This window comes from Leguminivora glycinivorella, unplaced genomic scaffold (assembly GCF_023078275.1).
Source record: "Leguminivora glycinivorella isolate SPB_JAAS2020 unplaced genomic scaffold, LegGlyc_1.1 Scaffold10, whole genome shotgun sequence".
Classification (NCBI taxonomy): Eukaryota; Metazoa; Arthropoda; class Insecta; order Lepidoptera; family Tortricidae; genus Leguminivora; species Leguminivora glycinivorella.
Window position 1 is genome coordinate 211,964 of NW_025952835.1, and position 27,862 is coordinate 239,825.

Below are 27,862 nucleotides of genomic sequence, written 5' to 3' on the forward strand. Positions count from 1 at the left end.
TTTACGACACCCATGACGACTTTTGTGTCAGAGTGACAGTCAGCAATGTCAGATTGAACATTGGTCATTAATTTTGGAATCAGCACCCCCTAAAACCTATTTTACGACACCCATGACGACATTTTTGTGTCAGAGTGACAGTCAGCAATGTCAGATTCCACATTGGTCATTAATTTTGGAATCAGCACCCCCTAAAACCTATTTTACGACACCCATGACGACTTTTGTGTCAAAGTGACAGTCAGCAATGTCAGATTCCAAATTGGTCATTAATTTTGGAATCAGCACCCCTAAAACCTATTTTACGACACCCATGACGACTTTTGTGTCAGAGTGACAGTCAGCAATGTCAGATTCCAACATTGGTCATTAATTTTGGAATCAGCACCCCCTAAAACCTATTTTACGACACCCATGACGACTTTTGTGTCAAAGTGACAGTCAGCAATGTCAGATTCCACATTGGTCATTAATTTTGGAATCACGACACCCACGACTTTTGTGTCCTCAGCAAAACCTATTTTGGAATTTTGACGACTTTTGTGTCAAAGTGACAGTCAGCAATGTCAGATTCCAACATTGGTCATTAATTTTGGAATCAGCACCCCACGACACCCATGACGACTTTTGTGTCAGAGTGACAGTCAGCAATGTCAGATTGAACATTGGTCATTAATTTTGGAATCAGCACCCCTAAAACCTATTTTACGACACCCATGATGACTTTTGTGTCAAAGTGACAGTCAGCAATCTGAGGTACTACATATTCGTAATCTGAAAGTAATCAAGTCAATAATTTCAGTTATTTTGAATCGACTATGATTCCGAATTATTGGTAATAGTAATGATTGTATAGATGATTAGTGATTCCTTTACATGTAATGGTAATTTACCGTTTCACTTGATTACATTACAAGTAATCTGACACCCAGTAGTGTCAGATTACAAAGTAAAATCAAGTAATCGTGTAATCCGGAATCGATTACGATTTCCCCATCTCTGGGTTTAGTTATATGGTTCATTGGTACTGGTGACCACCATCTGGCTCCATCATCAGACCCTGAGTACCACCTCTTGTCAAAGGTCTTGTTGAGACGAACCCAACGAGCCTAAACACGAAGTCGTTTACTTACATGGTTCACTGGTACTGGTGACCACCTTCTGGCTCCATCATCAGATCCCGAGTACCATCTTGATGTGTCTTATCATCTTGACCGTATTGTAATTTTCACATTTTTATCATCACAACGTTGTAATACTTTAACATTTAAACATAACAAAGTATTACAAAAGCAAATATTTACGGATCTAGGATCAAATTCGTTGGTCGCTGTTTACACACACACAATGCGAGGATAGCCCGTGTAGAAACAAGGCGTCCGACCCACACAACAATAAATATTCTCGACGTTTGCGATGAAAACTCGGAGACCAAAGCGACATACGTCTTACCTGCTCGAGCTCCGGCGCGGCACTGAAATCGCAGGCGTCCGTCGCCGGTAAAATAGCGACAGGAAGGCTAGTTTTCAAAAAATTGGCAAAAAATCATGATAAAATATTATAACGACAAATGGATAACAGCAGTTTAAGCACATTGTGCAGATTATTTATATACTAAAATAACTTCGATAACATGTAGATTTTCGGAGAAATGATCACTTGTTTCGATGTATTTTCAAGACAAAATTGAGTTCGTTTTACTTTCAATTTCTCAATTTCAAAGGATTAAATGATAAATATTGTTTAATGGGCCTTAAGTACAAGATATTTGGAACTTAAATTTACCTCATTTATGAGAGTGATCTTATCAAATTGTACATAATAAGAGCTCCGAATTCTGTGCTTCACGCGGTTTTTCCTAAACGAGCATCAGAAAGACAATCATTACTAATTGAAAAAGCTTTTTTTTTCATATGTTTTTTATTTAACCGACAGTTAATAAGATGTTCTAACTGAAACAAGTACTTTCACTGTCTTTTAGTATGAGTAAAGTGTACAATTTTGTCGATAAATATTGTGCATTTTACAATATATCGCCTTTTTTTGTCATAGCGCTCTTAAGAGCGTTATAACATTTCGGCGTCGGGCGAAATTAGGTATTTTACCCGCCGAGCGAGCCCAATATGCCGACCCTTTCTAGCACGTCTTATCACTCGCTCGCACTACAATAATGGACAAAACAATCTTGATCCTTTCTATGGAATTTTGATAACAACCACAATCTACTATCTCGATATAAACTTTTGGTTTCTAATAAACATTATTTTGTACGAAAATACGAGAATATAGCGCGAAATAATATCAATTATGTTAAAATTTATTTAAAAAATTAAAGTAATAATTATAAAAGTAGATCCCATCCCAAATATTTGCTTTTGTTATATGATAAGTATTAGAGTAAAGTATAATTATATTAATATGATGATAAAATAAGACAAATACAATTCTAATTACTTCAAGGTGGTGCTCAGGGTCTGATGATGGAGCCAGATGGTGGTCACCAATACCAATGAACAATATGACTATACAACTTCGTGGTTTACATGTCATTCTAGCATTTTCACTTTCACATTTCAAGTGCATATACCACGAGTATAGGTTTTCGGGTGTGCTGATTTAAAAATTAATGACCGATTTGGAATCTGACATTGCTGACTGTCACTTTGACACAAAAGTCGTCATGGGTGTCGTAAAATAGGTTTTAGGGGGTGCTGATTCCAAAATTAATGACCAATGTGGAATCTGACATTGCTGACTGTCACTTTGACACAAAAGTCGTCATGGGTGTCGTCAAATAGGTTTGCGGGGGTGCTGATTCCAAAATTAATGAACAATGTGGAATCTGACATTGCTGACTGTCACTTTGACACAAAAGTCGTCATGGGTGTCGTAAAATTGGTTTTAGGGGTGCTGATTCCAAAATTAATGACCAATGTGGAATCTGACATTGCTGATTGTCACTTTGACACAAAAGTCGTCATGGGTGTCGTCAAATAGGTTTGCGGGGGTGCTGATTCCAAAATTAATGAACAATGTGGAATCTGACATTGCTGACTGTCACTTTGACACAAAAGTCGTCATGGGTGTCGTAAAATTGGTTTTAGGGGGTGCTGATTCCAAAAATAATGACCAATGTGGAATGACCAATGTGCTGATTCCAAAAATAATGACCAATGTGGAATCTAACATTGCTGACTGCCACTTTGACACAAAAGTCATCATGGGTGTCGTAAAATAGGTTTTAGGGGGTGCTGATTCCAAAAATAATGACCAATGTGGAATCTAACATTGCTGACTGTCACTTTGACACAAAAGTCGTCATGGGTGTCGTCAAATAGGTTTCCGGAGGTGCTGATTTGAAAATTAATGACCGATTTGGAATCTTGACATTGCTGACTGTCACTTTGACACAAAAGTCGTCATGGGTGTCGTCAAAAAGGTTTCCGGGGGTGCTGATTCCAAAATTAACGACTATTTTGGAATCTCACAGTGCTAATTGTCATTTTGACACAAAAGGAATCATGGGTGTAGTCAAATAGTTTTTAGGGGGTACTGATTCCAAAATTAATGAAATGATTTAAAAAGTAATGACCGATTTGGAACCTGACATTGCACAGTACCCCTGGAAACCTATTTGACGACACCCATAACGACTTTTATGTCAAAGTGACAGTCAGCAATGTCAGATTCCAAATTGATCATTAATATTGAGATCAGTACCCATGAAAACCTATTTGAAGACACCCATGATCACTTTTGTGTCAAAGTGACAGTCAACAGTGTCAGATTCCAAATTGGTCATTAGTTTTCAAACACCTCCGGATACCTATTTGACGACACCCATGACGACTTTTGTGTCAAAGTGACAGTCAGCAATGTCAGATTCCAAATTGGTCACTAATTTTGGAATCAGCACCCCCTAAAACCTATTTTACGACACCCATGACGACTTTTGTGTCAAAGTGACAGTCAGCAATGTCAGATTGAACATTGGTCATTAATTTTGGAATCAGCACCCCTAAAACCTATTTTACGACACCCATGACGACTTTTGTGTCAGAGTGACAGTCAGCAATGTCAGATTGAACATTGGTCATTAATTTTGGAATCAGCACCCCCTAAAACCTATTTTACGACACCCATGACGACTTTTGTGTCAAAGTGACAGTCAGCAATGTCAGATTCCACATTGGTCATTAATTTTGGAATCAGCACCCCTAAAACCTATTTTACGACACCCATGACGACTTTTGTGTCAAAGTGACAGTCAGCAATGTCAGATTCCAAATTGGTCATTAATTTTGGAATCAGCACCCCTAAAACCTATTTTACGACACCCATGACGACTTTTGTGTCAGAGTGACAGTCAGCAATGTCAGATTGAACATTGGTCATTAATTTTGGAATCAGCACCTCCTAAAACCTATTTTACGACACCCATGACGACTTTTGTGTCAAAGTGACAGTCAGCAATGTCAGATTCCACATTGGTCATTAATTTTGGAATCAGCACCCCTAAAACCTATTTTACGACACCCATGACGACTTTTGTGTCAAAGTGACAGTCAGCAATGTCAGATTCCACATTGGTCATTAATTTTGGAATCAGCACCCCTAAAACCTATTTTACGACACCCATGACGACTTTTGTGTCAAAGTGACAGTCAGCAATGTCAGATTCCAACATTGGTCATTAATTTTGGAATCAGCACCCCCTAAAACCTATTTTACGACACCCATGACGACTTTTGTGTCAAAGTGACAGTCAGCAATGTCAGATTCCACATTGGTCATTAATTTTGGAATCAGCACCCCTAAAACCTATTTTACGACACCCATGATGACTTTTGTGTCAAAGTGACAGTCAGCAATCTGAGGTACTACATATTCGTAATCTGAAAGTAATCAAGTCAATAATTTCAGTTATTTTGAATCGACTATGATTCCGAATTATTGGTAATAGTAATGATTGTATAGATGATTAGTGATTCCTTTACATGTAATGGTAATTTACCGTTTCACTTGATTACATTACAAGTAATCTGACACCCAGTAGTGTCAGATTACAAAGTAAAATCAAGTAATCGTGTAATCCGGAATCGATTACGATTTCCCCATCTCTGGGTTTAGTTATATGGTTCATTGGTACTGGTGACCACCATCTGGCTCCATCATCAGACCCTGAGTACCACCTCTTGTCAAAGGTCTTGTTGAGACGAACCCAACGAGCCTAAACACGAAGTCGTTTACTTACATGGTTCACTGGTACTGGTGACCACCTTCTGGCTCCATCATCAGATCCCGAGTACCATCTTGATGTGTCTTATCATCTTGACCGTATTGTAATTTTCACATTTTTATCATCACAACGTTGTAATACTTTAACATTCAAACATAACAAAGTATTACAAAAGCAAATATTTACGGATCTAGGATCAAATTCGTTGGTCGCTGTTTACACACACACAATGCGAGGATAGCCCGTGTAGAAACAAGGCGTCCGACCCACACAACAATAAATATTCTCGACGTTTGCGATGAAAACTCGGAGACCAAAGCGACATACGTCTTACCTCCTCGAGCTCCGGCGCGGCACTGAAATCGCAGGCGTCCGTCGCCGGTAAAATAGCGACAGGAAGGCTAGTTTTCAAAAAATTGGCAAAAAATCATGATAAAATATTATAACGACAAATGGATAACAGCAGTTTAAGCACATTGTGCAGATTATTTATATACTAAAATAACTTCGATAACATGTAGATTTTCGGAGAAATGATCACTTGTTTCGATGTATTTTCAAGACAAAATTGAGTTCGTTTTACTTTCAATTTCTCAATTTCAAAGGATTAAATGATAAATATTGTTTAATGGGCCTTAAGTACAAGATATTTGGAACTTAAATTTACCTCATTTATGAGAGTGATCTTATCAAATTGTACATAATAAGAGCTCCGAATTCTGTGCTTCACGCGGTTTTTCCTAAACGAGCATCAGAAAAACAATCATTACTAATTGAAAAAGCTTTTTTTTTCATATGTTTTTTATTTAACCGACAGTTAATAAAATGTTCTAACTGAAACAAGTACTTTCACTGTCTTTTAGTATGAGTAAAGTGTACAATTTTGTCGATAAATATTGTGCATTTTACAATATATCGCCTTTTTTTGTCATAGCGCTCTTAAATAAAATCCAAAGTCCAAGTCCAAAATCCAGAATATCTAAATCTGTGATCACCATCGAGGCGCCAGCATAAGCGTGGCGGCCAGCGATATTGGTGGACAGCTTCAGCAGGCTCGCGACGTTGTCACGGCAGACGAACGCTCTGCATCACCATCGAGGCGTCAGCATAAGCGTGGCGGCCAGCGATACTGGTGGACGGCTTCAGCAGGATCGCGGCGTTGTCACGGCAGATGAGCGCGCTGCATCACCATCGAGGCGCCAGCATAAGCGTGGCGGCCAGCGATATTGGTGGACAGCTTCAGCAGGCTCGCGGCGTTGTGGCGGGGGCAGAAGGTGGCCGCGCTGGTAGCCTGCGTATTGACGACTGATCACTAACGGCACGGCGCTCGCGTCGGGGCAGCAGCAGACATACTTACAGCGTCGCACGCGGCGCCTATGCGGCGGCCACAACGTTGTTCGGCGGCACCGCAGAGATGGCCATCGTTAACGAGGAGGCAACTTCTACGCAACCTCGGCGGCGCCGACGCGGCGGACAACACTGCCGCGGTCAGCGGCGCTATCGCAACGCTACAGTAAGTTTCGGCGCCGACACGTGGCTTGGGGCCTCCGCACCGAATCGGAAACCGAACATGTTCTTTCTAAAATAATATGAATCTGCTCACCCATTCGTCGGAGAAATTCAAACCTCCTTGGAGCGCGGTATTCCTCCACCGCGCCCTCCGCCGCCGCCGCCGCCGCAGCCCGCGGTCGCGAAGCACGCGGTCCCCGGAGCACGTGGTCCCCGGCGGAGCAACTTACCTACGTTACCGCTTATATTCTAGCGCGAAACTTTTAATACGCGGATAACACTTCCTACTTTAGTCTCGGAAATGCGAATAGTTTAAAAAGAAAACTGATTAACGGTAACGATTTTTGCAGCATGGAACTTTCTTACAAAAAAGTGGTAGAATCATAAAGCACCGCTCGTTCATTTCTATAGTGAGAACCTCGAAAGACGAATAATGATCTCACATAATATATCTCATTATTCAAGACGAACGAGCGTAAATTAAAAGGGAAGAAAGAATTGACGGATGAAATTGAAAAATTTCATAATTCCGAAACGTTATAAGCCACTTTTTTAAATAAAAACACGAATAACTCTGGTTTGACCAGAAATAACAAGGAAATAGAAACTAAAAGATTAATTTCGAGACACCATGTTGTAAAAATGTTCGAACGGAATACGCGACAACCGGTCACTTCGGCGTTCGACGAAACAATGAGGGTGGCTGGTGGCGGGTCGGGGCGCGGGGAGCCTTGTGTTGCAGGTGGGGAAAAACGGGACTACCAACATCGCGGCGGTGTGACGCCGGAGCGACTTACAACGAACGATGGCGCCATCTACCGGTCCGATGCGACGTCTACGACGTACTCTCTATAAAGACCTCGGATATACAAACGGCACAAATAATATCTTATTCTTGATTTATGCTCATTTTATAACAAAATCGGGAATCAGCGTATGTAAACAGTCACGAATCCGTGCGTACATCCGGCGCCGTCGACACGCTCCCATAGACTGCCATACAACACTGATGAAAATCACGCCGTGCGCAGGCGCGGCGAGCCGAGGGGCAGTCACGGCGCACACGGCCGCGGCGCCGTGCTGTGGCGCGACCGTGCGCGTCTACAAGCTTTCATAGTGATCCATACAACACTGACGACCGTGCCTACACGCGGCGAATTAACCGTAGGTTTTCACGGCGAGAAACCGTGTCGTGGACAAGAGGCCTAACTTGGTCTGACTCTTGCAAAATTATGTGCTTTGCAATGATTTATAAGTACATTTTGGGTTTTGTGATTGACTTGTAAAACTGTGTTTGTCGTCGCAAGTATTACCTTTGTATAGGTACGCGGCGATTCTTCTGAACTCTGTGAGCTCGTGTTTCTCCAGTTGTTGCGCGAGCGCGATTGTGTCGAAGTTGTCGAAAGCGTCTATCGATGTTCGTAATCCCTGAAAAAATATACAAATGATATAACTGTGAACTTAATACATAATTAAATATACATTAACGAATGAACTTATTAACGTAAACTATAAGTTTATACGGATTTCAATCCTTGCGCAATGAGACTTTCTTAGAAGCAACTAATAAGGATTATCGCAACTCAGTTCGAAACCTGGAATTCTTTGTGAATTCTCCAGTCTCCTTTTTAGAAGCTTTTTAAGAGGGGTCATAAGTGACTTCTTTTCATCCTGTTACCCTCTCCTGGGGTCTCCTGTCTCCTGGGGGTGACGAGGTCGTCCCACGACTTGTGCAGGGGTCAAATCACATTCTTCTACTGACTCCTCATCTTTTAATAGTATAATATTACCTGGTAGTCCTCCTCGTCGATGAGCAGCGAGTTGAGCGCCTCGTTGACGGCCTTGTTGTTGAGGCTCTGCACAGAGCGCAGGTAGGCCTTCACGAGCTGCAGGTGGCCCGCCTTGGTGAAGAAGCTCACGGCGCGAGTGTGGTCCATGCGCGGCGCTAGCACGAGCAACAGGTCGTTCAGGAGGAGAGGCTTGTAGTCCAGGTAGAATTGGATCGCCCGGTAGTAGAGTTCCATGTTTGCCACCTGGAACACGATGGGTAAGATGTACTTAAATAACAAGTAACGGAGCCTGGGGGGAAGACGCCCACAGGGTCTTCAAAGAATGCAGCCGCAAGCTTATAGAATTGACACGTGGCCTGAGGGCTGAGTCATATCTGGCACAGCGGATCAGCATTGCCATATAACGTGGCAATGCTGCCAGCCTTCTGGGCACGTTGCCAGTGGACGGCGATTTGGGGCGATTTATAGTTTATATTTTAGTTTTAGTGTTTTAAGTTTAGATTTTAGTTTTAGTTTGTAGTTTTATTTAAGGACCTATTTTATTGTTTTTATTATTATGTATTACAGTAACGGTAAGACTTATATTACAAAATACATTCGCTTCATATTATCGTCAAGCATACGACCATTCTAAGCTTATGGGTGTACAGAATACGACTATGGTTACAATTCCCAAGACCACCTTTAGACAAAATTTGCTGCACTTAGCAGCTCCGTCTGTGGGGATGTACCTCGTCCAAGGAAACTTCCTGCCCCACGCAGCTAAACTGTGGAATGGTATTTCTGGACCGATACGTCCTTCAAACCTTCAAGAAAAGAGCCGTACACCCATCTTAAAAAGGTCGGCAACCCAACTCCAACACTTCTGGTGTTTCGGGTGTGCATGGGCGGCAGTGATCGCTTACATCAGGCGACCTGTCTGCTCGTTTGTCTCCTATCCCATTTTATTTATTATTAATTATACATTCGGTAATTACTTTAGTGATGATGTCCTTGAAGTGTCCCTCGCGCCAGGCCTCGGTGGGGTGCTGCATCATGGTAAGCGCCGCGTTGTCGTACTCCTCGTATTTGTCGTACAGGAACACCAGCTCCGACCATAGATGCGCGTGCTCAGCCGCGCGTAGAACCTGACAATAACAAATTCTTTTAGAAACAGACAAACATACAATAATCATTTGCTTGAATTTTCTTTGCAGATCTACTAAGTGTAAGAAGGCCTCAGCGGAGCGTGCGTAAATACAATCTATGCAGCGTCGACCCAGGCAGGCAATTACGGTCGCGCGATAAATGATAAGGCCGTCCCTATCGCACTATTTGTAAGTGCGATAGGGACGGCCCGATGTTTTATCATCTATCGCGCGACCATGATTGCCCTACTGGACACCTATATGAGCTTCAGTTGTTTGACATGGACGCCGTACGCCCCGCCCCTAAACGCCCAAAATGAACGTGCACTCAGGCCTTCCACTAACTGGGCAAGTTCAACATGAAGTTATTTCAGTCAGTTTGACGCGTAAATTACGCGTCGCGTACCTACAGCTTTGCTCACTCTGCTGTTGCATGTTTTTGTTTCTCCATCCATGTGAAACTTGCGCTAATATAGAGCACAAACAAAATCAATAGATACAGCCAAGTGTAAAATAATGGGAGTACAAAAGTTACTCTAAAATATGTACATGTAATGCAAGAGTGATTAACCAGGTCCACACATAACGAGTCACGTCTAGATTGCCTCACGACGTCCCTTGCCATGTGTGGACCCGTTCATTAAATGATCTGAATCCTGGGGACTGTGGCTCACCTTGGGGATGTTGACCCGGGACCAGAACAGCTCGAGGTGCTCGCGCATCTTGGCGGGCTTGTACTTGGAGTAGAGGATGGCCAGCTCCGTGAACATGCCCATATGAGCGCGCTCCAGACCTAGTGCTGCTTCTAGTAGGCTGATCAGCTCGTCGAAATGTCCTCGGTCCTGAAAATATAAACGAAAGTTGTTAAACTTATCATCATCGTTCTTGCGTTATCCCGGCATTTGCCACGGCACATGGGAGCCTGGGGTCCGCTTTGACAACAAAGTTGTAAAACTTATATTCTACAGAAATAAAAATATCATAATGTGATGCTCAGGATAGCATGGACTGCTTTTAGAACAAACGAGTCAATACTGCGAGAACTGAATATCACCAAGCGGCTCTAAACTATTTGTCAGGAGAGAATACTCAGGTTCTTCGGGCATATCATGCGTTCTAAACAGCACACTCTCCAAAGGAACATTATGCTCGGCAAAGTCGAAGGCCGACGCTCCAGGGGTGGAATACCGCTAAGGTGGGCTGAGACCGTGAAGAAAGCTTGTGGTTCCATGCAGATGGCAGTCCATATGGCCCTAGACCGCGTCAAGTGGAGAGAAATCACTGTTGGTCACGATCCTCAGCCATGGGGGAACGACTGAGAAGAAGAGAGAATGTGACATCGCTCAGCAAACGAAAATTTAAAACCTACAACACCAGATACATACTTGGTAGTAGTTGATGAGGTCCTCTAGCTCGTCCGCGTGGACCACGATGTGCAGGCCGCACATCTGCGCCAGCCTGAACTCGCCGGCGTCCACACACGCGAAGCACACCTCCTTCCACGTCCGTGTGGAGTTGGCTTTACGTGCGCTGTCAACCGCACCTGTGGCAGAGGAACAACATACGTTAACAAGCGTCAAGTGACACGCAGATGTTTAAACACCTGCGGACCTCTAGGACTTCGCAAATCAATGCCTTCCGCAGAAACATTGCTTATTTGCGGAGGCGATTTACAACAAAATACAGGGAAGAGAAAAGAATGAAAGGTTTAAAATATTTCAAAGAACTAAGACTAGAGGAAGTTTCAGAATCAGTATCAAACAACGAGACTGGCTTAATCCAAAACTTTATGGTTGTTATGGTCAATTCCAAGGACTTACCCTGGAACTCTTTGAGGTGCACGAGCGTAATAGCCAGCCTTGCGAAGTTGCTAACATTGTTGTAGAGCAACTTGGCAGCGTTATACATCTTGTCATCAAAGCATCTGTCTCCGATCTTCTGTATATCAGCGTGGTTGGGCCCGGAGATGAATTCTTCGAGGTCAGCGAGGCGGCCGGTGCGGGCGTACGCGTAGATGAGTTCCGATTCGATGTAGGACTCGCGCGCCTTCTTGCGGGCCATCTGGAAATATAAATAAGATATGGTAACTACCATATCTTATAGACTTGAACAAAACGTAAGTTAAAAAGTAACCAAAATATGGTAGGCCATATTTTCTCGAATCGAAATCGAGGTCGTCCTGAGTGGCCGTAGCGACCACATCCATGTAAGCTGAAGGATCATCAGCCTTGATGTAGGAGTCGATAGCTTCCTTCACCAGCCCTTGCTGGAATTGGACCTTGGCGAGACCACACGAGTATATATCACCTGCAAGTATCTGACGAGGTCGTCCCAAGACTCTTCCTGTGTGGCAGTAGCGACCACATCCATGTAAGCAGATGGATCATCAGCCTTGATGTAGGAGTCGATAGCTTCCTTCACCAGCCCTTGTTGCAGTTGGGCCTTGGCGAGCTGAGACCAGACGCCGGGCTCGTTGCAGCGCTCGGCGAATTCGTTCGCGCGCTCTAAGTCCTTCACTTGTTCTATCAACACCTGGAAAAAAATAAGAATTTATGTTTTATTTAAATTTAAAGTACACATTTGACTACTTTTACAGTTCTCTCTGTGGTACCATTCATTTGTGGATATTTGAAGAAGACAAAATTTAAGCATGGTTGTCCGCTTTGACAACTAACCCCAGGATTTGGCCTTTCAACCCGAAGGGTAACTAGGCTTTATTGGCTTAGTCCGGTTTTGTCAAGACGTCTTTCTTCACAGAAAAGCCACTGGCAAATAGCAAATGACATTTCGCACATAAGTTCAGAAAGACTCATTGGTACGAGTTAGGGTTCAAATTTGAACCCACATTACGTCCTACGGATTGCAAGTCGCTGGTGGCCTAGAGGTAGCTCTAGGCCACCAGCACTTTAATCAGGTAACTTGGAGTTATAGTTAATCGTACATACCTGGATGGCAGAGGTGTTGACGTCAAACTTCTTGAAGATGGCGAAGGCTTCCTCGTAGAGCTCGTTGTTGATGGCGATGTTGGCGATGTCGGGCGCGTCGTAGTTATCGAGGCGGTTGATGTACTCCATAACGCGAGTGCGGTCCGCCTTTATTGCTGTAGAAGTAAGATTAAAGTTAGCTCAGATTTATATGAAACTTTCAGTGAGACCTTAATGTAGTTCCTGTTTGCGACTTTATGGCTCACACCTCGCACCGGACTAATATGTATTAAGTTCAAGGAGCATTTTTGAGTAAAGCAGACAGGTCCGCGCGGACGACAAAACCAACTTCAGACAAATTAGTCGTGTGGATGCTGGTAGCTCCGCGCGGACGGTCCGGTTTACTTGAACAACTTAAGGGTAAAGCAATATGAAATTGAACTGATGCAGATGAAGATGGCCTAACCTTGGCTTAAGCAACTGACCACCTGACGAAGGATCAAATGCCTCATTAAAATGTTGGTCATTCGTTAACATGTTCTGCAGTCTATCAGAGACCAAAGATTTGTCAAGATTGATGGGCAGGTGGACTATCATGAAGACTCAGTCATAAAGATATCTTCGGAAAGTTATATTCCTGAGATAGCTGTTTGGACAACTGCAAGTATTTGTGACTAAGGTCTCACCAGTGAGGATAAGCAAGTTCTGCAGGTTCCTATGGTCTGAGAACACGGAGTTGTCGAGCACGATCTTCTCGAGCAGTTCAATGAGCTCGTTGGGCAGGTCGGCGGTCATGAATGCCTTCACTGTCACGGAAATGTCTTCGGGGTCTTGCGTTTCTGAGAGAGCTGTTTGGACCACCTGTGGAAAAAGTGAAAAATCAAGGTATCTGTACTTGGATTAAAGTTTGCTATATCAAAGTATGATCGTACCTTATGAGTCGGTTATGATAAGTATTTTCAGTGCCGAGGGCGGTATACAATGGATTAGCAGGTTATGAACTGATTTTTCTACCTTTACTAATTTTAATAGCCCTAACAGTAGGTCAGGGGCCATTTCTCAAAACTAAAAGTTACAAGTTACAAGCGGAAGCCTCTTTCCAACTTGTCATATTAGACATTGACTACCGTTTTCCGTGATCATGATGCATGCAACTGCGTCGAAATATCGGGAGCTCGACAAAAATCAAAAAGGTAATCACGGTCTATATCCCGGTTAGGGTTTCTGATTTCTCGACCTATTAGAAGTCTCGAGTTTCGAGAAATCTCGAGCTCAGTCTCGAGTCTTCTCGAGTCTCGAGTCTTTTTTTATAAATGGTAAAATTTTGATAAAATAATAAACAACAATATGATTAGTAGTTTTTATTGCACCACACTATTATAAAAAATGCGTAAGAGCAATAAAAATCTTCTTTGAAATAAACATAAATCAAATTTTAACAAGAAAACTACAATTATAGTCTTGAAAATAATACCTAATCCTTTAACTTCCCCGCCTGTGCAAGGGTTAAGTAAATTAAAATGTCATGTATTAAATCATAATGTCATTGAAATTAAACGTTTAAAATAACTTCTTCTTCTTCCTCGTTTCCTCATTGCCGAGGATCGCGACCACAAGTAGCGTGTCTCCATTGAACGCGGTCATAAGCCATGTGGACTGCACAGTATACGCTGTCGCCACACGATTTCTTCACACAGTCAGACCATCTCTTACGAGCCCCACCCCAAGAATGTTTACCATTAATTCGCCATATTATGCATTGGTGCTCTCATAATGTGTCCGAAAAATCTGAGGGTCGCTCTTGGCATATTTTGGAGAGCCGTGTTCATTCAGTGGATATTCAGTTCTTGCAAAATAGAGATGTTTGTTAGTTCTTCTAGCTTTTCAAGTTATACTCGTAGCAGTCTTCGCCAGCACCACATCTCAATAGCGTCAATCTTAGCCACATCAAAACTTTTCAGGGTCCAAGTTTCGGCACCATACATAAATATCGAGATTATCGAGAAGACAAGAGATCGAAATAATTGCACTTTATTTTGACGTCGGATTTCTCTGTTCTTCCAAATCTTGTCGAAGTTAGCCATAGCACTCTTCGCAGGTTATCAATGACCCAAGATACATAAACGCGCTGACTTTTTCGTAATGACGAATTGCTTTTAAATAACACGAGGCTGTCAAAACTAGCCAAAGTCGCTGCCACCTTACGTTGGAATGAGAGGTTAGATCGCTTTAACTCGTTATAATTTATGGCCGCCGTTCGACACCGTCCCCACCGCCTCGCGATGAGACCGGGTAGAAGGTAAAAAGTTGCATTTCACTTCAGGTCGTACTTTACATTCGGGACTCGAGACGTCTCGAGTACCTGTCATTTTTTTCTCGTCTCGAATGAAGCCGAAATTCTCGAGAAGTCTCGAGTTCGAGACTCTCGAGCAGAAACCCTAATCCCGGTCAATATAAGTCCATTGACTACCGCTTGTAAACTGTAACTTGTAGCTTCGAGGAATGGGCCCCTGCACTTGAGGACAAAGCCCAGCCACTTCCTCTGTGGGGCGGCAGTGGATAGTTGAATGAAAGAATACTGTAATGACAATGACCTTTGGGGTTTCGTCTAGGTCACGTATTTGCGGGTAGCCTTGGTCTGGAACAGCTGCCGGTACACACCTGGTCGATGAGCTGCCGCTTGTACGGGTTGGACTCGGCGAGCACCTCCAGCCAGAGCTCCTGGTCGCGGCGGCGCACGAGGTAGCGCGCCTGCGTCTTGAAGAGCGAGTTGTCGTTGCAGACGGCGATGAGCTCGCGGTCGCACTGCCCGCGCTCGTACGCCACGCACGCGAGGTGCGGGTCGCGCTTCTCGCAGTACTTGCCCACTACGCGGGAGTCGTACCTGCGAAATAACAAGCAAATAACTGCAGACTGAAAGTCTAGTGATTACATTGCTTGACTTAGAAGCGAAAGGTTCCCAACTCAAACAATTCCATTATACGGTCACTCGGTCAGCTACATAGATCTATACACCTGTATTCAATTTTTAACATTCATCCCCAGTAATAAGTTTCGATATGTATAGGTGTTTATAGACGAGGCTGTAAAACAACCGGCAAAAATGGTTCGAGCGGGTTGACGACAAAAATGTTAAATTATGATATCAACAGTGAAATGAAATGAAATAAATGTTTATTCAAAACTAAAACTAAACTTTAACTTCTGCCAAACCAGAGTATGGTTTGTTGGCAGACCAGGCTCCTAATACATTAGGTTCTATAGTTATCTACTTATATTATTTACTAGCAATGGCAAACAAGACAATACAGCACTGTATGCTGCTGTGTACTGTGAATACGGGCCCCATAACCATACCCCAGGCTCTCATAAAGCAAAACGCCGCGATTACGCTAAGAAGATTACTAGTTAGAAGATTATTAGTTACTTCCTAAGGGAGATGTGTTTAAAGTGTATGTATGTGACATATGTCTCTTCATCTTACCATTGGTTCTCCTTGAGGAACCGCTCGGGGTTGTTGTTGGAGTCAATGTAGATCTTGGCAAGCGCGTTGTGTGTGGCGGGTTCATTGCAGCCCTCGTGCACTCGCGTTTCTAGCCAAGGCAGCAGCAGTTTCAGTCTGGAAGACATATTATTATTAGCTTCAAATTCCAAAGTCACATTTCACCATCAGGAACTGTTGACGTAACGAACATAGAGAATAATTGAAAAGTTGATATATTTATTTGTTGATAAAATGATAAAACACGTGTAGGCACAAACATAACATTAAAGTACAGTCAGCAGCAGAAGTTGCGTAGCGGGCAAGGTGTTCAAAATGAACTTGACACGATTTTATTTTTAAGACAATAAGAGCGTGTTAGGATCATTGTGAACACCTTGCCCGCTACGGAACTTCTGCTGCTGACTGTATAACCAATGCGCCAGTAAACCCACGAAACTTAGACAAGAAATAAAAAGAGAACAATATTAAAATTAACCAATTGATTTGGGCGATGACGTAACAGCGTGGGTCCGTCGTTTGCCCCGGTATAGGATTTAATGAAGCCTGAAAGAAAACTAAGCTTTATATTCACTACATTATCGTCTAAACAGGCAGTATCCTCCCGTCGCCCAAGCAACATTTCCTTTATCTCTAGATATATTCGAACAAATTAAACTCCACTCCATTTTAAACACAACGATGATCAAAAAGCCCCTAGCAATATTTTGTATGGCGTGCGGAAAGAGGGTATAGATTAACAACTTTAAAAACAATCTTTACCTATTTCTCTTCTCGACCTCAGCCACTAGTTCATCAGTAGAGAACTGTCCTCGCACAACCAGGATGAGGTTCTTGATGATGTCCTCTGTGCAGTCCACGTCCAAGAGACCGCCCACGACAACAGGCAGACGCGAGGGGTTCACCTGGAATACGGCACTTATTATTATCTAGTTTATTGGTCTTCAAACGTTATAATTTCTCTGAACCAAAATAGGCATTAAGCACCACCGTGTATGTAAACCGTTTTACATATGGCAACTATCTTGATAGATTTTGACACTTTTCAAAAAGAACAGTTAAGAATGCTATGATAAAAAAATTCTTCTCTTTTCTGCCAAGCTGACATCGACGTTTAGGTATTGGAAACTCACGAATTTTATTTGAAGAATGTTTGAATGTCTGTTACCTAACATAATCTTACACCGCGAGGAATCTGTCGATTCCATAGAGGGAAGGCAAGAGAAGCAAATTCCCATGCCTTGACTAGAGATAGTTACCTTCTGCACGTAGATCTCGATGTACTTCTGCAGACTGTTCCTGTACAGGTACAGTACTAGATCATGTACAAAGTCGAAGCGATCGCACACGATGATGAGAGGCAGCTGGTCAGGCAGTTTCGCTTCCTTGAGGAAGTTCTTGACGCGCTCAGCGTTATAGCAGTTGGATTCGCGGCAAATGCGCTCGACTTCCTTGATTTGACCGGTCTTGCAGGCAGCCTGAAATATAAAAAGAATTAATTTGAGTTCTATTTGTTATCTTTTAAGGGGGTTCATTACCTCACGCGTGTGTACGGAGCGGGTGACTGTTGTTGTGAGTTAACAGTGTGAGCGCCGTTACCTGACGCGTTTGCGTGCGGTGAATGTTACCTACAAGTTCACCAGTTTTCAAATTATTTCCGTGCACTTGTGGCAACTAGCGGAAACCTTAATTTATTTGACATCAGATGTTGCTCTGGAGACACGAGAAGACCTCTACCGACAAGACATTTGGTTAATTTGTGTTTATATTTAAAACACTGACCTGAATATATTTGAAATGGACTTCTGGATCCTGGCTGAAGTTGACAATGGACCCAAGGAAGTAGAAAAGACCCTCGTACGTCTTGAAGCTCTCAAACAGCTCAATAAGCGCCTTGGTAGTCAACTGCTCATGGTACTTGGTAGCGATCTGGACGCAGATCTGCAGGTTCTGACGAATGTTGGCTTGTAGCATGGCCTTGAGGCATTCGAGGGAATCCTCAACGGACAGGCTGCCAAAGTAGGTGACCAGCCATTCGGCTGACAGCAGGTGGGTGTGGACCTGGGGAGGAAATAGAATATTAGTTTTTTTATCTTGAAATATGACTTGGTATTTGACGAAGTCTCATTCTAGTTGATGATATAATTATCGTTTGAAGAGTTTCCACAACCGATCCCAACAGTTTACTCTTTGTCCATTGTATAATTTGTTCACTGCGTGTTAAATTATTTGTTGCCAATCAAGTACCTAAGTGCGTATGAGTAAAACCAACCGTCAGACTTTGAACTTTTACCCGCAAAAGTGGCAGCTGTCACGCACAGAGCGAACAGCTTTGTACCAGGAGTACATAATACGACAGAAGTAGTTACTGCTGCGAACATCACGCAGTTGCTCGCGCTCGCAGCCAACATCAGACTACAGTACTAACCACGGCCCGCTTGATGTCGTACAGGTCGGTGTAGTGCTCGAGCGCGCGCTGCAGCAGGCCGGCCTTCTCGCACAGCTGCGCCACGTGCGCGCGGTCGTAGCGCGTGAACATCGCGTTGCCGAGGATCGCGTCGGCCACTTGGGGTGCTGACATCAGGTTCATCTCCAGGAGCCTACGGAAAACAGATATCAATTAGCAAAGACAGGAAATTATAACTTGATTCTGATGAATCCAGTTCCAGAATAGAGCTAATGGTCAGTCATACGCAATCCACCATCAGGGGCCTATTGCATAACAATTTACAACTTGTATTACAAGTGGAACTCTCTTTCTTATAAAATGAATTGGAGGGGGACTACCGCTTGTAATATGAGTTGTAACTTGTTATGCAATAGGCCCCTGGTTGATGTTGGTCAGAGGCGGGTCCTCTGTGACCATCATGGCTACGAAGCCGGCGTTTGGCTAGGGAGGTATCTCTAGTGGAGCTGACCTGGTCTGCAGCGGCCCCTCCTCGGGGCGGTTGTTCTTGAGCGCGTCCAGCAGGAAGGCAGTGCACTGCTGCACCATGTTCTGCTCCATGAACACGTCCACTATCTGGTTGATATCAGCCAGAGGTGGATCTTCAGCGACCAGCATGCCAGCGAAGCCGGCGCCTTGCTCGGGGTTCGTGCGCATCACGGACCGTAGCAGGAAGATGTAGTCTGGCGTGTAGCCAACCTGCAAGAAAAACAGGCTCATATTAATACAGCTCGCACGGTGTCTTACCAACTTATGACTCCCGTTTCTCGAATCTCTTCCGAGCATATTTAGATGGTACTTTTGACAGAGGAAGAGAAGACACCACTGACAGAGCCAATTTTGGTTCACCTGCTTTCAGCATTCGCAGTTTTCGTCTTATAGTCAGTCACCTTTTACAGAAGCACCCACCTTCTTAGCATAGAGCACAATCTTCTGGAACTGGCCAGTCTCGGCGAAGCACTGGATGACCTTGCTGGCCACGTTCGCCCGCAGGTACACGGACAGAGCCAGCGTGGGGTCCACTTGCTTCACCAGATCTCCCAGCTCCTCGGAGCATTCTAGCTTTTCCTCTTTCAGCCACTTTTCGAGCAGCTGCTTGCGACCTGGAAATGAATATTTCGTAAAGATTTTTGCTCTCATAATTAAATAGCATTTCGATTCAGTTATAATCAGTCTTCTAAAGGCAAAATAGTGTCTCAGGTCACAGTATAATAAAGAGTACTATCGTACAGTATGGCCACTCCCGCTCCCCGCTGAAAGTGCCGCCCACCCCCTCTCGGTTACCTCACAGTTACCGCCTGTCAAAAACGCAAACAGTCGACCTGTCATATTTCACTCATACAAGCATAGTACGCGTTCACCTACACGAGCTTAGACTGTGTGCTAGGAACGCGCCTCTTTCATATATTTGATCGCCAGTGTCCGAGGTGTGCTCAGGTGGTATGGCTAGCAGTAGGCAAAGTGACTTTGAACACGTGTCACGGACCGCACAGTGCACTGAACTTAAAGATTTTTAGACACTACATTTGGGCAAAAAGAAACCTTTAAATAGGTTTAACGGCTTCTAAAATTCAGAGGCTTTTGGGATTGGTAGCTTATTGTACTACAGCTCATGAATCACTTGCCTTGCAACAAGACTGGCTTGCAAAGCTCGAGCGACTCGAACTTGTTAAGCTGCGCCTGGTCGAGCAAGATGCCGAAATATTGGAGCAGGGGCGACGTTTGTCCAGGCTGGGTTGGAACCTGCTGGAAACGCTGGATGGTCTGCGGCGTGCGGAGAATGCCTCGCGGCGCCATTGCTGCCACCTGAATCAAACATCATCATGATCAAAATATAGAAACGAATAATTATGTATCTAGTCATCTCTCTAGAAGTCTCCACTGAATGAGATCATCCCATAGTTGGCATTATGTCCAAAACTGAAGCTTTGCGAAGCAATTGCATTATGGTCCAAATGTTCGTCTCGTCAAAAGTAAGCATACGTGTTATAATTTGCGTCAGCTGGAGCCTTCCAGCTTATATCTTGGAGTTGTTTGATCAGTACCTGCTTGGTAACAACTCTGACTATGTTGAGCTTCTCAGTCCAGATCCATTACTGGCCAGTTAGCCAGCCAGCAGCTAGCTAGCTCTGTGTTCAGATAGCTCAGACCGTATTTTACGAAGCAAGAATCAGCTACTTCCGTAGACTGACTGACCTTGGCCGCCTCTCCGTACTGGGCGTTAGTGAACAGCATATTGAACTTCCTGACGAAGAGTTCCTCAGCGCCGGCCAAGTTGTTGCGAACAGCCAAGCGTAGGGCCAGCTCAGGATTCTGCAGCACCGTGTTGATGTACGGCACGATGGAGTCCTCTTCTACGGTCACGGAGAGGACTTGGCCTTTGCGGTTCACGCCTGTGGAAGGAAGAACATGTTAAGGGTTACTTTAATGAAAAGAGTTGTGCAAAGAACCAGTCCGATTCTCGCTTGCTCCTTTTCTCATATTCCCTAAAGCTGAGGTCGGTAGATCGCGATACGTAAGCTACATATTATATTGTTCTTCGTCTCACCTCACCTTCTCGTATTTTTACCCGTCTACGACAGCGCAAAAGGAAGGGTATGATTTGATAGCACTGAAATTACCAAACCTAAAACAAGCGATTTGTAATAAAAGTTCCAGTAATATTAAATTAACAAGTACTTTAAAAATACTGACACGAGTATTAGAGAAAAAAAAATACTTTAAAATAATATTTCCGGTCCCTTAGGGCCACTTGCACCAACGAAAATGTAGGGTTAACCCACCAGTTCATATGGAATTTGACAGTTGACAGCCCGCTAACCCTGAATTAAGTGGTTGGCGCAAGTGGGCCTTAGTGGGTTATTAAAATACCTACATTTCAAAAGAATAAAATAGCAAACTTTCACCAACAGAACATTGCGTTAGGTTTTTTTTTAATGAATTGTTTGCAATGTCCTATTCCTTATGTGTCGCGAGTGGGCGTACCTACAGCCATAAGGGGCGTGCGGTCGTAAAACGTAGCTTATGCATTGCTTATTCTTGCTGTTACTTTGTTGACCCAATTCAAGGCGAAATGGCTGTTCAACGAATCAACGATATAATTTTCGGAGAATAAGGACAATGGTCTCTGTTTTATTATCAGTCAAGAGATTTAGATGATAACATTGATAACCTTTTAGTTTTGTTTTTTGTTAACCAGTAAAGATGACAAAGAAAGGTTAGTTTTGAGTGCTTATAGGTAAAGGATCTAGATACCGATTAGAGTCGGACCAACGTAACACTGAATCACATTGTCATGTCATCAAATCATCACTAATGACAAATTGCTATTAAAATATGACGAATAATGATACTCCTGCACCTTGTTCGATTCAAATCGATTCTAAGTTAGCAAAGATTTGCCTTTATCATCATCAAAATAAAAACATAGGTATATTATTCGCCCACTCATTCGATTAATCTGCGCGACTGGTGAATCGAGATACCGATAGGCACGACCATTAATTTCCAAATTCAATACGAGCTGGCATCTTCACCTTCATCTGTATTCAGCCGCCGTAAGGCATTTAAGCGCGTCGGCGTGAAAAATTGCTCCCTTGAACTTGCGGCATAGACCACAACTGGTACAGTAATAGGTTTCAAGGTATAAAATATATATACGGACAAGGTGCCAAAAATCTGTTATTGCATACAAGTCGTGTACACATATTTATGGCACTTTGTCCGCATGTATATAACTTGACCGTACTAGGGCACGTAAGAGAAGCGAGGTCGGTTTATTTTGACGCTCCTTTACAATTTTAGTATGGGAGCGGAAAAGCTTTCATTCGCACCCATAAATGACCGTTAATTAAAAAAAAATCAAAGAAAGAGGCAGTAGTTGGCTGAACGCCAACAGTTTTGATCGCTACGCGTTTTTAGATAATAGCAAAATTGCAACACAACATGAAAAGCATCATTAGCCGGGTCCACACAGAGCGAGGCCCTGACGAGGTGCTTTGTAGACATGGCGCCTCAGTCGAGGCAGGGCGTGCGTTTTGCTCAGCTAAGCATCCTGCCCCAAAAATGCCGAAATTGAAAAACTGGTAGCCGAGCCAAATATAATAGGTGAAACCAAAGCACATCGTCTCCGTTGGCTAGGTCACCTTGAAAGAATGGGAGAAGATCGGGCAGTCAAAAGGGCCTACTTGGGGAGACCGATTGGACGCCGTCCTGCTGGACGTAGGCTGGAGGTAGACTTCCGTGAGCTCGGCGTCGTTGAAAGCTGGCGCGATACCCCTCAAGACCGAGAAGTAGTAGTAGTAGTACTAATAAGCATCCTGCCCCGGCCGAGGCACGTCTATATTGGACGTTCGTTGCGTGAGCGTGAATATATTGCCTCGGGACGTTCCTCGCTTTGTGTGGACCCGGCTATTGATTAGATATTCGAAATACGGTTTAAAAATATTTTTTTACTACATACTTAAAAAAGAAAAATTACATAAATTATATCCACGCTCCCGGACACTCACGTGTCAGGCTTTAGCTCTAGAGATACCTACAATTTTATAGTAAATTAGTAAATATATCATTTTACAAGTATAATTGCACGTGTTGTATCTTCGTTAGTTATCTTTGTAAATGCGGTATCTGTGTAATCTGTGACTCTCGGCTAATATTAGAAAAGTAGTATAGCAATGATGGTGTATAAATAGTTATAACCTTGTCGCTTTAACGCTCGATAGCGGGTCAACGACCGGCGCGTGAACTTGGACATGCAATGTTTAGTGTTTATAATGAGATTCCATTTTTGCGAATAAGAGTTATGTTGTTTTAAATGGGTAATGGGTAAAACTGAAAAATGATGACTAAGGCGAGCATTGTACCCTATAATTTTTACAGGAAACATGTAACATGTTATGTCTAAATATAATCCAGAGGGACAAATACAAAACATCAATTATTTTTTAGTTTAACCCATTCATTGTCCAAGATGCGAATTCGCGTCACGATACATGTTAACTGTATTGCGGATGCGGACGTCGGCAATGAATGGGTTAAGGAAGCTTTCATAAGATATCATAGTAACCACTGAGCATCAAGGAGACTAAAGCCCTAGCACACGAGTCTAGTGCAGTATATCATCATCATTAATATCATCATCATATCAACCCTTTATCGCCCACTGCTGAGCATAGGCCTCTCTTCTAGTGCGCCTTTCTCTAGTCTTCGGCTAGTCTTATCCAGTTGTGATTGTGACCAGCAATTTTCCGGATGCAGTCGACGCAACGAGCCAACGGATGCCTTTGACGTTTTGTAAGCGGCGACTATTCCGTTAGCATTTTAGTCCACCTGCGATCATTCTGCCTAGCAACATGTCCCGTCCAACTCCATTTTAGTTTGGTAACAACGAAACCAGCGTCTTACACCTTGGTGCGATATAGAAAAGATAATAATGTCTTTCGATTCCCTTGCTTCTGCACCAAGTAAATTTTAGTAATAGAGACTTACCAATGATGCCGCCAGTGGCCTCATGAGGAGCCGTCACAAAGATGGTATCCGAGGAGATGCGGTTCATGTAGATACATGTCCCAGTTTCGATGTCGTACATGTGGATGTACCTGGGAACCACAAAAATAAACTTATTACATTCAGTTAATATTTTTAAAAGATCTTTAAAATGAGGCAAACTAATTTCCTTTAATATTTAGGTCGCAAATACAAACAAAGCCGGACTTCAAAGAAATAAGCTATTTACGGAGAGGAGCAAATAAAACGAATAATGAGTTTATTGGTAAAACAAAATGGCGATTAGAATTATGTTATAAAAGGCTGATTTAGATATTGCGGAAACTCGCATGGGAGTTGCATTGCGATATTTGATTTTGTTAGTGATCTGAATTGTATCAAAGAGGATCGAGTATTATAGAGAGTTGTCAAAGTAAAATCTGTAATCATAATCACAGTGCATAGACTGCCATCTCTCGACACAAGCATAAAACTTTGCCGCTCACCGCTGTCGCGCTTAGACCAATGTCGTGGCTGGGCCGTTTTTCACACAGGACAACCTTTTGTTTGTTTCTATCGCCGATAGCTCATCGCTTACTAGCTTTTGGTGAGACCAGTGCCTTAATGGGCCTTATAAAACTAAATGTACATCTTATAATGTTAGGTAGAAACAAAATGTTGGCTTACCCGTATTTGGTGATGAGATAGATGACGTCATATTTGGGGGAGACCTGCATAGCGACTGGGAAGTCATTCTGCGCTTCGGCCGGGAAGAACACGTCCACAGCCTTCTTCGGGAAGGGCTGGTTGCCTGCTGGTGTCTGCCCAACCTCTGTTTGGAAATAAATAAAATGAGTATGTTGTCTAGCAAAATACCGTCCAAGTTTCAAATTAAATATGTGCGTATACGGGACGAATTGCTCAACAATTTTTTGTTCAAACATTGCTGAAAACCAAATGCGTCGCAAAATTGTCGTCCATAGTAATACTCCAAGAATCATTAGACTAAGTTCAGCTTGCGTGATGTCATCTTATGTTCCGATATTTGCAAGGCAAGCAAACATTTAATGATACTGCCTGGCTAGTGGCTATTTCGAATATCAGTTCAGTTAATATACGTTGAGGATTGAGGACATAACCACAAAATTAAAATTTTGAAAAAACCCCCGACCGCGACATAGTGGACCGATTTTCATGAAACATGGCTAAGAACACTCCCGACTAACTCAGCTTTCAAACAAGAAAAAACTAATTCTAAATCGGTTCATCCGTTATACGATGCCACAGACAGACACATCAAACGTATAACACCCCGTTGCGTCGGGGGTTTAAAAAAATAGATGGACTTGGCAACTCACCAATGACATGCAGTTTGCCGCCCTGAGCAGTCCTCACGGCGAAACAGAATAGCGTCGAAGGTTCAGCGTTGCCTTCGGCCTTGAAGGTGGCGAAGGAGGCGGCATGACCCTCGATGGGCTGGGAGCACTTGCGCTCTACAGAGTAGAGCTGCATGGCGCCTACCACGCGGTTCTGCTGGGCGGAGATACCTGTGGAATAATAAAGTGTATTAAAAAACTATATATCTATAGTGTTTTGATCATCATGAACTAAGGTCGGCGGGGTGAGATATTTTTATACTACTATGACGTCAGATATGTCAAATTAGTAGAAAAATAATAGATCACCCCCGCGCACCTATGATCATGAGGATTCATTTTAACACTTTCGCAACCCAGAACTCCCCGGTAGGCATTCGTGAACTATGCTCAGATGCCGGAAAACCCGCCGGGCGGGTGTTCGCCATATAAAAACGGCGGTTGCAGATTCGTTCGGTTTCTGACGTAGCGCGCCTTTTTTCGTCTGCTATCGAATGTGTAAAAAGACACTGACATTTGTTTGGTTATCTAAATTTTCGTATGCTTTTAACTTCCAAGATTTCATTCAAAACTTGTGGTGAGACTGCCCCGTGTTACATTTTGACTTATGTCATTACTATGGAAGTGTATATTTATATTAATAAAATCTTACAGAAACACTGGTCCGGTAAAAGTAAAAGGGTCCGACAGTGTACCAGTAGGTGCCACTTTCAATCTTAAATTATAGTCAATATGGAAGGGCAAGAAGCAAGAAGGCAAGAATCTATTGGAAATTATCGTGTCGAGCACTGATACGAATACTTCTACCTTATGTGACAAACTTAAACAGTCATTTAATAACAAACATTGGGTGGCACAAAATCCATTACCAATGCGCCCAAATTGATAAAGTTCAAAACAGATGTCACAATTTGACATTGATATTCAATAATGCCAAATATTCCAAATCGATCAAGTTTCACACATCGTTCGAACACTGCATTTATCAACTATAATATTCCAAACGAACGAGGGTATATCAGTAGAACGTTGAGATTAACCAGTTTATAATATCTCTCAGAAACCGCATTGCAGTAGTGCTCGGGGCTCTAATTAAACTGGTGTTTGTAAACGTTCAACTCTTCGCAAATCTGTTATTCAATTCAGCCCGTGCATTGCCATCAGATTCGCCCAAACTTGGCTGGCAACTTGCCTTTCATTCACAAACCGTTTTGAACCCAATACATCAACTCCTACTATAGGAAGACCTCGCCATTCCAGCCATATTTGTTTAAATAGAGATCAACGTATACTGGTCAACCGTATTTATCATCTTTGTGATTATTCGTTAGTGTTTTGTTTATGTATTCGATCGTTTCCGACTTTCAGATTACGCTGCCATGCGAAGATGGAGTAAATCTGGCTAAAATGCTGTTATAAGGCAGGCGTTTTAAGTTAGTAGTGTTATCTTCTATTCATAAACGCGGTAAAGCTTCCAAAACAGGTACTATATCAGTTTTGCATAGGTTGATTAGGTTGTTAGAAATATTATAGACTAGCTTTTACCCGCGGCTTCGCCCGCGTAATAAAAGTATTCTTATTGAAACGTTTACAAAAAATAAGATTTTCATTTGGATCCGTAGGTTTCTTTGTAGGTACATCTGTCCGCGATTATTTCGATTAAGGTAAAGCGGGGCAATTCTCGACTGGAGGGCCATTGTAACTGATCTATTTGCTGTACGGTCCGGTTTTGGCTGACTGTACCTTACACATACTACTATTGTTTATAAAAAAATTCTTGCAATGATTGTAGAATTGTTACACAGCGACCACAGCGTAGGTAGTAGGTACGAATATGTATGTATTTTACCTATATAAATATTTATACTGGGGAAACTTCATACAACCCACATAGCCAGTATCTCGACGCTATGGTCGGTAGGGTAAAAAGTACTTCCTTGCATTATCGCTTACAATTTTTTCCATTTTGCTTATACTTATTGCAAACGTAAACATATAAAAGGCAAGCAAACAACGATCTTCTTACAGCACATTGAATGTAATAGTTATTATGGATGCAGGATACTCGCCGATGCCTACTTACTAATACCTTCCCACTGAGCCACCTGCATTTTACACTGCCTAGATATCGATTGCCGACCGATTATTCCGACCCCAATCCCTATTCTTATCCCCGTCCCTATCTCTATCTTTGTCCCCGTCCCCGTCCCTGTCCCCGTCCCTCCCCTATCCCTATCCCTATCCCTATCCCTAACCCTATCCCGTTCCTGTCCCTGTCCCTGACCCTGTCCCTGGCCCTGTCAAGGAACTTCCGTGTGAATTTGAAATCTCTTGAACCAGAAGTAAAGATAAAAACTAAAGCTATACTTATGGCTATTTTTGATATTTTAACCCCATTGCACAACAACAGGGGAGAAAATTTCTTTTTCACCTCATTAGATTTTAAAATCGTTGTATTTATC

At 42.9% G+C, this 27,862-nt stretch overlaps 1 protein-coding gene across 3 annotated transcripts in view; it reads right to left on the minus strand.

Moving 5' to 3' along the window:
- The window catches only part of LOC125242145 (clathrin heavy chain-like), a 54,146-nt gene that overhangs the window by 13,205 nt on the left and 13,079 nt on the right, over window positions 1–27,862 (minus strand). For all 3 annotated transcript variants that reach the window (XM_048150854.1, XM_048150853.1, XM_048150855.1), the window contains 22 exons: window positions 25,383–25,571; window positions 24,712–24,856; window positions 24,028–24,137; window positions 20,734–20,930; window positions 20,163–20,343; window positions 19,447–19,640; window positions 19,010–19,236; window positions 18,520–18,691; window positions 17,874–18,152; window positions 17,351–17,569; window positions 16,854–16,996; window positions 16,074–16,208; window positions 15,251–15,473; window positions 13,276–13,450; window positions 12,611–12,765; window positions 11,973–12,197; window positions 11,486–11,726; window positions 11,051–11,208; window positions 10,340–10,507; window positions 9,516–9,665; window positions 8,539–8,781; window positions 8,062–8,176 (listed from right to left, as the gene is read on the minus strand). In XM_048150854.1, the coding sequence (XP_048006811.1) occupies window positions 8,062–8,176; window positions 8,539–8,781; window positions 9,516–9,665; window positions 10,340–10,507; window positions 11,051–11,208; window positions 11,486–11,726; window positions 11,973–12,197; window positions 12,611–12,765; window positions 13,276–13,450; window positions 15,251–15,473; window positions 16,074–16,208; window positions 16,854–16,996; window positions 17,351–17,569; window positions 17,874–18,152; window positions 18,520–18,691; window positions 19,010–19,236; window positions 19,447–19,640; window positions 20,163–20,343; window positions 20,734–20,930; window positions 24,028–24,137; window positions 24,712–24,856; window positions 25,383–25,571 (4,044 nt within the window). The remainder of the gene's footprint in view (window positions 1–8,061; window positions 8,177–8,538; window positions 8,782–9,515; window positions 9,666–10,339; window positions 10,508–11,050; window positions 11,209–11,485; window positions 11,727–11,972; window positions 12,198–12,610; window positions 12,766–13,275; window positions 13,451–15,250; window positions 15,474–16,073; window positions 16,209–16,853; window positions 16,997–17,350; window positions 17,570–17,873; window positions 18,153–18,519; window positions 18,692–19,009; window positions 19,237–19,446; window positions 19,641–20,162; window positions 20,344–20,733; window positions 20,931–24,027; window positions 24,138–24,711; window positions 24,857–25,382; window positions 25,572–27,862) is intronic.